The sequence below is a fragment of the Macrosteles quadrilineatus genome, unplaced genomic scaffold (assembly GCF_028750875.1).
Source record: "Macrosteles quadrilineatus isolate MER2022 unplaced genomic scaffold, UCM_ALF_1.0 Scaffold_2__2_contigs__length_208266976, whole genome shotgun sequence".
NCBI classification, from domain to species: domain Eukaryota; kingdom Metazoa; phylum Arthropoda; class Insecta; order Hemiptera; family Cicadellidae; genus Macrosteles; species Macrosteles quadrilineatus.
The window spans coordinates 46,094,603-46,107,219 of NW_026542595.1; the positions used below are offsets into that span (position 1 = coordinate 46,094,603).

At 31.4% G+C, this 12,617-nt stretch overlaps 1 protein-coding gene across 1 annotated transcript; it reads right to left on the bottom strand.

The window, feature by feature from the left end:
• Positions 1–5,221: 5,221 nt before the first annotated feature.
• LOC128984139 (deoxyuridine 5'-triphosphate nucleotidohydrolase-like) lies at positions 5,222–11,286 on the bottom strand. Its single transcript, XM_054403428.1, has 3 exons — positions 11,161–11,286; positions 9,808–10,000; positions 5,222–5,778 (listed from the first exon to the last, which is right to left on the bottom strand). Exons 1-3 carry the CDS (start codon positions 11,284–11,286, stop codon positions 5,222–5,224), a joined length of 876 nt encoding a protein of 291 aa, XP_054259403.1.
• Between the last annotated feature and the right edge of the window lie 1,331 nt (positions 11,287–12,617).

The following is a 12,617-nucleotide window of genomic DNA, read 5'->3' on the forward strand; positions in this document are numbered from 1 at the left end:
TGTTGATCTTAGTAAGAGAACTTTGTTTTGGCGGAGAACCTTTCTTCACGGAGGCTGGTGTAGTAATGCCACCAATCTTCATGTAAGACGTGTTTTTGATGGGGAGATAGATCATCGGCATGGTTACAAGCTTTTGAGATGTAGTGTTACCGTGATGCTCTCGTCACGGAAATTGATAGGTTTTCCGTTTTGATCTGTTATTTTAAGAGATAAATGGTCAATTGACCTTGTATTAATTGGGAGGTAGATAATATTAGCAGGTGTTTCAACAATTTTAAAACCGGGTGGTACAGTGGGGAAAAATGTATGAATCACGTGACTCGGTTTCCCATTTACGAATGAGGATGTTACTATATTTAATTCGAGATTTATAGTATTAACCTTAAGGATGTTAACAGTCTCATCTGAAATATGACTTTGAAATTTGCTCAACTTTCTATTTTTGAAACCTAGTAAAGGTCCAATTGAGTCGGAAGGAGTAAAATCAATATCCTTTGAACATTTTATTTCACTTTTTAAGGTATTATTGTTTGACTGTATTGTAATGAGAACGTTATGTTTTATATTATAAGCACTTTTAAAACTAGAGGATGTACCTTCAATGTCTGTTTCAGTTTCACCTCTTTTATCATTAAATATTTTTCTTAAATACTTTTGCAAATCCGCAATTTCATATGAACCTGTAGGTATTTTTATACCAACTTGAGATCCTTCATTGTCGATATAATAAAACTTATTACACCCCTCTTCAACATTTGGGATGGAATTAAAGGTTTCAAAATTAATTAATCCTAAAACATATCCATGTTCACTTTTTAATTCAATTTTTGGGAAAATTTCACAACTTAAAATGGGACCTTTTCCAGTTAATACAAATAGGTGTGACATGTTATCGGGTTGAGGAACTAATAAACACTAACACAATTAATTAGTAATATTTACTTATATTCACAAAGAAATTTTAAACATAAATGACCACAAATTTCAGTATTATAGTTTTGTTCTCTGTTATAATTATACAATATTACACAATTTTTTAAATACTTGATTACTTCTAATGGAGGTTTTAAATTTCCAAAACTGTCATAGTATTTAACTTGTAGTCCAGTTTTGCGTAGAGCAACCCAATGGGTCCCAGGTCCATCATCGTTGTCCAAGTTAATTATAACTGCTTCTTTTTCCCACGGAGACGTAGGCAGATTGTCTTTTGCGAACACACCTCTAAAATTTGGGATTTTTAATATTTTAGCATATTTCTCAATGTCAAAGTTACTTAGTGCGTATGGTCTAAAAAAATTCCCATTCCTTGCTTGTAAGGTCTTAAGTACAACCCCTTACCTTTATGAATTTTAACATCATTTACATTTTCCTTTTTTGCACGTCTCACTTCATTGATAGCTTTATATACGGAAGCTGCTCCTCCAGCTAGACTTCCTATTGCAGACAATCCTGCAAATAGTGGTAATAGAAATGGTAGAGCTCCTCCAGACTTTGGAATTGGAATAATCCTGGGTTTTTTTATATTATTTTTTTTATTACCCTTAACTGCTTTTCTTGCGGCTTTTAAAACTGCAGGTACCAACACTTTTAACTCTTTGCTCTTGCTTTTCTTGAGGACGTTTTTAGCTGCTCTTATAGCATCTCGAAGATGTTTTTTCTTTTGTACCTTCAAACCTTTTTTCTTCATACCTTTAACTATTTTAGTTTTTTTACCATTAGGTGTATTTTTTTTCACTCTTTTCATTCCCGCACCTAGTTTCACCTTTGCTTTCATTGCGTTCGTAACTGCGTAAGCTGCAATCCTTTCACCCTTCTTAGCGTCTGGAGCTGACACTCGCGTCCAAGCTCTCTCTGCTAATATCCTATCAGCCGTATGTCTACTTTTCAAATCCTTACTCTCAGCATAAGCGATATCGTGATCCTTGCAGTAACTGTCGAGTGGGTTAATACCTACGTCACCTCTTGCAAGCCGAGTCCGTAAATCTGTTCCAGGGCCACAGAATTGATAGCCGGGTATGTGCAATTCAAGTGGAAGACTATTAATTAATTTGTTTAGCAGACCACCTCCTCGCTTGAAGTCTAAGACCATACTGATAAACAGTTTTTACTTACTATCTAATTTATGCACCCTATCCCAAAAATCATCCTTATCATCATCTTCAGTCGATTTAGATTCTTTTAATTTTCTTATTTCAGATCTTAAATTAGTTAACTCATTAGCCATCAAATTAATCACATCCGATAATGACTTACCAGTTTTATCCCCCGATCTTGCACGTGCTGTTGGTGAAGGGTAAAATACATTGAGCTTCTCATCTATTCTAGACATTTCTGAATTTATTCTGTTTTTGAAAGCAGTAAACTGTCTATTAATAACAGGTGAATTATCATTATCACTCATATTAACAACTAGTTTTATGTTAGATTTTTTCAAATCAATAACGTTATTTTCATCTGGTTTTATAAAACCCGTTAGTAAATCCTTAATTATAACATTAACTAAGGTTGTATTATTACTTCGTACAGCTTGATCTACATACTCCTTATTTGTAGCATCATGTGCTTCTGTAGGTTTTTTAACATTCCGCAGGTATACATTATTTATATTTATTTCATTCTTATCATCGATAAAAATATACTTTCCTAATAGTAAATTAACTTGTTTCAGATTAACTGGTGATTCTTCATTTTTAGCATCATTTATAATAACCTTATAATTTTTTAAATTTACTTCACCTTTTTCTAGTTTTATAAACGATTGGAGTTTCCCACTAATGATATTATCAAAGTTTAGAATCTCCTTATCAAAGTATAATTTGTTAATTGCATGAAAACTATTTGTTGGAATATTTTCAATCTTGAAGTTATTTAGCTTATAGTTTTTACAATCAATCTCATCAACACCAAATACTAGACATTTATCTTTTATTTGTTGAGTCGTATATTTTTCAGTAAACTGTTTTGTAACTGCATCGGTCGATTCCTCCGGCTCAGCAATATTTGTAATTTTAAATTTTTTTGCATTAAAATGACCATTTTCATGTTCTAAACAATGAGATTTCATGTATCTTAATGTAATAGCGTCATTTTCACTGATAGGGTTAGATACATTCGTTATTCTACTATTCCTACAGTTAATTGTATTTGTTACAATATTAAATGTGACACAATTTTCCAAACCCTTGTTAATCCTATTTTTTAAATATTGTTTGTTTACCGCATCAGTATCCAATTCTGGATCAGCCACATCAGCCAACTTCCTTTTTTTTAAGTTAACTTCATTTTTTTCTAAAATGAGACAATTTGATTTAACATAATCCACATTCACAGCATCATTGGAATCTATTGCTAGACCAATATTTGTAAGACGTTTCTTACCAATGTCATAGTCATTGGAAGGTGTCAAATTATACCCTATACCTGGAAGCCCAGGAGGTAACCTATCTTTACTTATATAACCTAAATAACCTCCAAATTTATCAATACTCAACTTCATTACTCTTCAAAGTTTTACTAGTAACTGATGATAAGTTATACATCACATTATGATAAAATGAAGCCTACTGCCTTATCATCACTGATCTAAAAAAAAGAACGTTTTGTTTTGTCATTCTCAGATATTTAATTATATTATTTAAAGATGCGCAAAAAGTATTACCAATCTTTATTTTCCCATCTTTAGCTAATCCAATATAATATCTCTTACTATAATCATCAAACATTTTTAAACAGCTAGGGTTTTCAAATGAATAAAACCTAGTGGATCTACGAATGTTGTTCCTCCACTCTGGAAAGTCTGCAACAATCAACCGATCCATTTCGGGAAGTTTTGATTCTACATTATTTTTAATATATTTTATTGGGTATAACGTATTATTAAAATAAAGATGGATAATATATGAATTCAGTAACCAAAATTCATCAAGCATTGCCGCAGTATAACCTTCCCATTCTTTTAAAAGTTCCGGGTTAATAATTTCATACCCATGGATGCCCTCTATGATTCCAAAATACTTACTATATAGCTTAAGACATGGTAAAGCATTTTTTAAAAAAGAAATAGAATACATACATTGAGCTCTATTATTAACAAGTTCAAAACGTTTCCCTCTCGCCTTAAGTGGTAGAGAATGTGGTATTTTGTTAGAATATTTCACATTATAGCTAATGTCAAGTGCACAATTTTTAATTGCTATTGCAGTCCTATAAAGCGTAATTGGTGATCGGATAGGTATACTAGTTTCAGTTATAACGAAACATTTGTGCACTTGTGGAATTTCAGTAACATAATTTAACATATCGTAATATACGTTTGCATAAGTAATGCTACCATGTTCATTTTTTAAAGAAGCTATTAAATATTTTTTTGAATAAACTTTAGCTATTGGACGAAATCTAGATATAAAATTATAACTGTTTCTTACTGTTCCTTTATACATATGTTCATTGTATATTAATAACTCAAGAGGAACATTATGCTTATCACATGAAACTAGAAAATCAGTCCACATGTTTTTATTATAAATTTTATCTGAAACTATCATTAAAATCACAATTGGAGGTAGTGATGCACTGTTTGTTTTTTTATGCCTCCAACATCTTCGGTTGTAAATCTGATTCTTTTGATGACAATAGTTTCCACAAAATCGCTTTTTACCAGGAATGTATTTAGTGCAAAGGTTTGAAAAGTTCAAACGTCTTTTCTGTCTACTAGCATTATTAAATTCATATGCTTGCACATCATCATATTTCATATTATCCATTTGGATCACAATCTATAGTTCCACTCTGTTACCATGAACTGTCATATGAAGACTGGAATAACTTTATCATATTAACATAGTTTATAGGAGATGGGGTGAACAGATAAGTACAGTTTGGTGTTAGTAATTTCATTTTTTATTTCACATTCATATATATATATAAAACAATACATATCACTCTTAGATACTATATACAAACAGCAATTCGTGAACATAAAATTAATAATTAGTATTCGTAAATGTGGAGATTACAAGTTTAGTCTATAACAACAACTTCATCAAGGTCCGATTCGGGAATTTCATTTTTTATTTTACATTCATATATATATAAAACAATACATATCACTCTTAGATACTATATACAAACAGGTGTTTAGATTGAAATTTAGATAAACAAAACAAGCAATTCGTGAATATAAAATTAATAATTAGTATTTATAAATGTGGAGATTACAAGTTCAGTCTATAACAACAACTTCGTCAAGGTCCGATTCGGGATCCGGAATTGAATCAATTTGTGGTTCAGAGTCCCAATTAACCTCGGGGAAATCAGAGCCCCCATCAGAACCGGTTGAGTCCCACCCTTTAACCCGTTTGGTTTTTTTTACACACCAACGTACTTCATTCACTTTACTCACTACGAGTTGTGCGATTTTTTCATTATCTACAATCTCATACATCTTGTTACTGAAATTTATAAGGAGCACCATGATTTGACCTCTGAAGTCAGAGTCGATGGTCCCCGGAGAGTTCATTACGGTGATCCCGTATAAGAAGGCCAAATCGGTCCGTGGACGTATTTGTCCCTCATAGCCTTTTGGGATGGCTACTGCTATCCCTGTAGGTACCAGTGTATAACTGTTCGGGTAGAGTCGTAAACGATTGAGTGGGCCGGGGAGGTAGGCGTGCAAATCCAAGCCCGAGCGCCCGTCCGAATGGTATTTCGGGATAGTCACCAGATCTTCGAAAACTGAATGGCCAGGGACTTTTATAATTTTTACTTCCACCGCATTTTCTGAAAATAAAATCAAACGAATCTATGTATAAGTACGAAACTACAACTTCGATTTTATGCGAATTGGGTAACAAAAACAATCGGTATCAAAAAAGTACAATTCATCCATTTCCCCAATAAAAACGAATTTATCTGAAAAAAAGAAAAGAATCTGTTAAAAAATGTATATCGTCTTTAACAGAAAATATGTTAACTATTGATTTCTCAATTGACTTTCCTTCTTTTTATTTTAAGTTCATCATGAATAGCTTGTTTTCTTTTACGGTTATTAGTGAGTGCGTAATGCCCATGGGGTAAAGTGTGTATGTTATCACTCATTACGAACCTTTTATCATCGAATGATGATAGTGCTACTTTACTTAAATTACAAGTGTACAAAATATGTTTGAAACTTCTAAACAAATGCATACTCCTATATTGAGTTTTGTTATTAAACAAGGTATTTTCAAAATCTGAAAAATCTATTTCTTTTTGAACAACGGATTTCTTAACACCTTTAGCTCTTTTTGTACATGATAATTCTGCAGTTAATATCGAATACAATTTACTTCTTAATCCTAAGAATTTGTGTAATACAATTGCACCGAATTCATCTTTCATGAGTCCAACCTGCGCTTTTCTTGCTAGTGAAAAGCAAGGATGGGTTTCAGGGTAATTGCTAAAATCAAAAATCTCAGGGTTTTCTCTCATTAAATTATACACATCATGACATTTAATTGTATACACAAAACTATCGGTATCTTGGTAGTTTAATTGCATGTTTTCGAATCCAAAAACTTTCGCAAAGGTTTGGTAATGATATCTATACATCAATGTTTTACTTAGTTCTAGCACAGCTAAACCAATATAAATTGGTTTATTAAATTTCACCCTTGTTTTTGACAGGTGAACGGCTACCAAGTCATTTGAAAAGATTGTTCTGTCTAAGAAATTAGGTTTTGAAATTAATTTGGAAAGTCTCCGATTGTTGTTACAAACTAACTCCATATTTAACCTCTTACGGACATTTTCCATTGTTTTCCCAAAATAGGAATTATTCATTAATTTAAAGAAGTCCTTTTCAAAAGGATTCTTGGCAGCCGCTCTAAGTTCAGTATTTTTGTTTATATACTGTTCTAACCAATTTGATTGACGGAACTTTATGGCTCGGTGTATTTTAGTTAGGATTAGACCGTGTTTCATAGCCTGTTTCAGATTTTGGACGTGTAAAACATAATTCGTTTTATCATCTAGGGTTGTCAAAAGTTTTTCAAACCTACCATTTGGGGGTTTTTTATTTTCTGGGCAAAAAGGGAACGCTGCATGTTTATCATGCAGCGATTGTGGATATGTTAAATCTACTTCTAGAATATATCCAAATTCATCGGATTTTTTTGTTTGTAAAATTCTATCCGGTAATGATTTTAGCTCCTCGTTTGAACACCATGAAAAATCTTTATGAGGCATCGGTTGGGACATGGCCCAGCCATAAAGATTATTGACGTCATAATACATCAAATAAGTGGATGTATTATGAGCGGAATCTGAATCATCAATATTAACATCTGAGGATGTACTATCGATATATTTGTTCTTTGCCTCGCTAAAACGAGTTATTACTTGCGAGATACCACCTCTAATACCCTTCTCTATTAACATAAATTGTTCATAATCTGTAATTAAATCTAATTCAATACCAGTCATCTTTAAACAGGCGTCCCAAGAGAGGCCTGGTGCAGTATAATACCATGCGGGGTCCAGATCATAATTCGATTTACATACTTTCCTGAAATTTTCAAATATATCCGCAAGAATTAATGTATCTGTTTTAAGATACAAATCTGAGTATTCACCCAAGTTCTTAATATTAAACTTTTCCCATACTTGATGAGCGTGCTCATATTGACTTTGAGTTATATCAGAGTTATTTAGTGTGCTAAAAAATTGATTTTTAGCAGGCAAACAAGTTTCATTCAATTTGTCCCAACTTGAGCAATATTCATAACAAAAGATACCTTTTTTAGTTACTAGGTTACATTCATCCCCAAAGTGTGCTTTTGTCTCCCTAAATTGATCATGACTTAGATTTTGTGACAATGCGTCTAAACTACTACTCATAAATCTAAAAGAGTCAATAAATCTTAATTCGAACTTATTACTCACTTTTTTACTGAGTGAAATGTATTTCTCCTCTGTGTTTGGTATGACTTTAATAGCATAATCGTCAATATTTAAATTTTGGCACACGTAGTGAAGGTCGTAAGAACTAAGATTGTGCATTATAACGGGTAAAAAGTTTGGATTTTGAAAGAGTAAGTTACATTTATTATGTGCCGCCCCTCTAAAGGAGCCAGATATATGACAGTGATCTTTTACGATTATATCATCTGCTTCAAAATCTAATTCACAAATATGGCATTGTGTTGACGATTCGAATGTATTTATTTCATCAGTAGTTAAATCCCTCATGGGAACTATATCATTATAAATATCCATAACTTTTAGAGCTTCCTGTTTTAATTTTTCCACAAAAACCCTACCTGCATCTTCACCACGGTACACCACTGGTTCCGATCTTATTCCTAATGTATTTACTATATGATAAGCAAAGCTCATAGGAACATGTTTGGTTTGTTTCTCAGTATATGAATGATTTTCATCTATTTCTTTAGATTTTAAAAAGCACACTTTGGGTTCTGAGCAAGTTGCCTCATTACATATCGGGCAAGGATTTTGTTTAACTAGTAACGCCTCAAAATCGGCATAAATTACATAGGGTACAATTTGTTTATTTTTAAAGTTAGTGAAACGTAATTTACTTTCTGTTTCGTCCGGCATTTCAACTTTTACTGGCGTATTTGAATTACACATTATCTTATGCTTTTCAAAACCCGTTTTTGTCGTGAAATGAATGAGGCAACTCTTACACACATAAATTCTTCCATGATGATTTGTAATTTGGTGACATACTAGTTTTTCAAAATTACTTATATACGCAAAGTGTGTTGTTGTATCATTTTTTAACAGTAACAAATCCCTATGGTCTGATTTTTCAGTTTTACAAATTTTGATTGGAAATACATAATGTTTCTTAGTTTTCAAATCTTTTTCCAACCCGAACACATTCAAACTAATGTTATTAGCTTTTTCAAACTTGGGTATATCTTTTACAGAAACAGGAAATTGTATGACATCCCAATTATATTTATTTTCTAGTTCTGGATTGTTATATTTTGAAACTCTATGTGCATTACCACCTTCAACAAATTTCGATAATATTGCATATTTAAAACAATTAGGGTCATTATTTACGACATTTATAACTGCATGTTTAGAAGCTATATCCGCAGGAAGGGGAATATGTTTACAACCTTTAAGAGGAGTGTATTTGTTTATTCTAATTTCTAGACCAATTATTTTACTGAGACTCCATCCTGAGCCACGAGTTAGAAAGTCACTCTCCTCTTTTATTAACTTCTGATAAAAATCTTCACAGAATAATTGCAAATCTGTTGATGAAAACACCGGCTCATTGCGGGTTTTAAAAGTCAATTCCTTCCTATCCTTTTGAATGCCATCTTTTACATATATGGCTTTTAGAATAAAATTACATTTTATAGCTCTACATTCTGTCACTTTTTCTTCTAGTTTGTCAATAACAAATGGCTTACAATGTTCAAAAAAGCCTACATAGTCCAAATAGTCAAGTCCGTTTTTTAAAAAATATGTTTGTAGTCTACATTTAGCAGCACTTTCAGTTTTAACTATCGGGGGAAACCCATAAAGTTTAGTAAAGTGTTCGAGAGTACTTAAGTGTTTATCACTTTCCCGATGCCAAACGTCACACGTTTTACACAGTTTTAACTTTATAGTGGAAATAAATTTTTCCATTTTAAAAGAGTATTAATTGATGTCTCAATTCACTAACACCAAGGATTATTTATAGAGTACTACAGTTTTTAAATTGTCAAAGTTTTATATTTTACTATGTTAAAGTTTTTATAAATTTCACTACACTACTATGCGAAGTTTTATATGTCACACACTAACCATCAATGCGACGGCGCTTCAGGATGTTTGCCTTCACCGCCGCCAACCTTCTGGTCTGCTCGACGCTCAAATCTGCGCCCGCCGATATGATGGTGATGGCATCCCCGTAGTCGCCGAACTTGGCCATCAGCGAAGCGATCTTACTGCAGTAGGGCAGCTTCACACGGAATGTGATTTCATCCTTCTTCGTAATCTAAACAAAACAAAACTAATTAGCTAAATGTATATGCTAATCATTTACAAAACAATTCAATAAATAAAAAGGTAATCCTCATATGAAACAGTAAGAAATTTTGTTAACTAGCACTATGAATGTATTTAACAATAAAAAAAAGAAGCTGCGTAATTTATATAAATTAAAATATGAATAGTCGGTAAATTAATAGTTCCACTAGTAACATTTATAAAAACAAAACACCTTTTATTGAAATACAATCGACTAAAAGTTATTAAATTAAAACTGTCGATTAAAAATAAAATTGTTTAACAAATAAACTATGTACGCATTTAATTTTTTGGATAAATGTAAATCAACTTAGACTTGATAAGTTTATACGAAATATTACCATCTTTTACTGGCTTAAGTATGAAAAAACTAGAACTAATTATTAAAGTGAATAAAACCAAACACCTTTTATTGAAATACAATCGACTAAAAGTTATTAAATTAAAACTGTCGATTAAAAATAAAATTGTTTAACAAATAAACTATGTACGCATTTAATTTTTTGGATAAATGTAAATCAACTTAGACTTGATAAGTTTATACGAAATATTACCATCTTTTACTGGCTTAAGTATGAAAAAACTAGAACTAATTATTAAAGTGAATAAAACCATTTTATTAATAATACAACTAAAATCAGTAAAATAATTTGAATTAGTTTAAAAATTATTAATAACAGTTAAATATGAATGAGTATTAAAAAATTAATTAATCCAATTCATCCAAGCTTATATTTTCGTTCATAAAATAAAATATCAAAATGGAATTATTTTTTTTAATGCAATTCATTAGCAAACATATTATTTAACTAACCAAAAAATATAAACAATGCATATAATAATTTACGATATTAAAATTAGTATCAATTTAAATAATCAAATAATTATTTATGCAATATAGTTTTAAAAACAAGTTAATACCTAAAATAGCTATGAGAGAGTTTTAAAATTGGGAAACATATTATGCAGCCAGATTTTCTGAATATGAATTAAGTTTATCGGTTGATAAAGTAAATTATACTGTTAAGAAACACTTTAAAAAGAAAAGCTTAATAGTAAGTAAGATATAATTGTTAAAAGTGTTACAGTATTAAAAATGTCAGTTAAAAAGGCATAGGCTACTCTCACCTCAACATTCCCTTGTGGAAAAACCGACTTCAGTACGATGAAGAGGTCCTCGGCACTCTCGAGACCAGCACCATCGATGTACGACACGTCCCAAACTGAGGGCGTAGTCAAAGCCGAGGACGTCATGGTGGAAGTGGAACTGATGGTGCTCGATAAGAATATCGGAGTATATATACCCGACCGCGAAGGCCGCGCAGGGTCACCGGTCCATGGGTCAAACACGTGTACAGCATCACCCAGTCACGCGGCCAAGTGCGCAGAACACTACCAACTATAATGGCAGTACACGTCCTCATCACATGATCGGTCCAACTTTTGACAATCAGAAATTTCCACTAATACGAACTTAGTCGATAAAATACTAAATTTGACATTTACGTAACCTATATATTACAACACTTGTCTACACATCACTACATGACTACAAAATAATATTTAGTGAAAAATGTTTAATTATAATTTAAACTGAATACACATTTATTTAACACATTTATTTTACCCCATTTTCATAAATTACTTTAATGGGGTAGAGGTAATATAAACATACCCACTTTAGTTCATATATTTAATTAGCATGAACATGCATTACACATTTTTATTTAATAATCCAATTTCAAAAAATAATTATCAAATAACTTAAACGAAGCAGTTTCCTTTAGCTTGGAATATTAAATAAACACCTAAGATAATAATTTAATATTTTTAACACACACAATAACTTGACTCGCAACACTAATATGTGACATAGCAGTTTGTTTAACTGAAATATCACATACATCATATATAATGATGACATAAACACTCTATACATAATATAACTAATTAAAGCAGGTAATATCCTATTTAGGCTGCTATAAAATAAAACAACAATTACACACATTTGATCATTGTGTATAACATTTATTATACATAATAATAAATATCATAAAACACTGTACGCATAATACAACTAAATAAAGCAAGTAATACTCTATTCACTTTCAAGTAAAACAACAATATTACACATTTGCTATCATAACAACTATTAAACTCCCATTATAGTAAAGGATTTTAATATTTATCAATTTGGAAATATGCAATAATAAAAGTTGTAGCATAAATTACTACGGATGGAAATATATTAGGATAGTTTAGATTTAGTGACATGAGTTAGTTTGAAAACCATATATTATGAAACTCGCTCGTAAATAAAGACCTTTTTATTTATTTATTTTAGCATATTATGTTATATAAGCATTCATTCAATTATTATACTCGCATTAGTTACATCACTATATACGATGTTCAACAACCATCGTGGTTTGTTCCCACACTTAGGTTACATAATAAGCTACACGTGGCATTCTTACTTCCACATCAAAAACCGTTCCTACACTTTGGTTAATACCCTAAACAATTAGACCCCCTAGCTATTATGATAATAACATACTACCATATAATCATTCCTCGTCTAACAA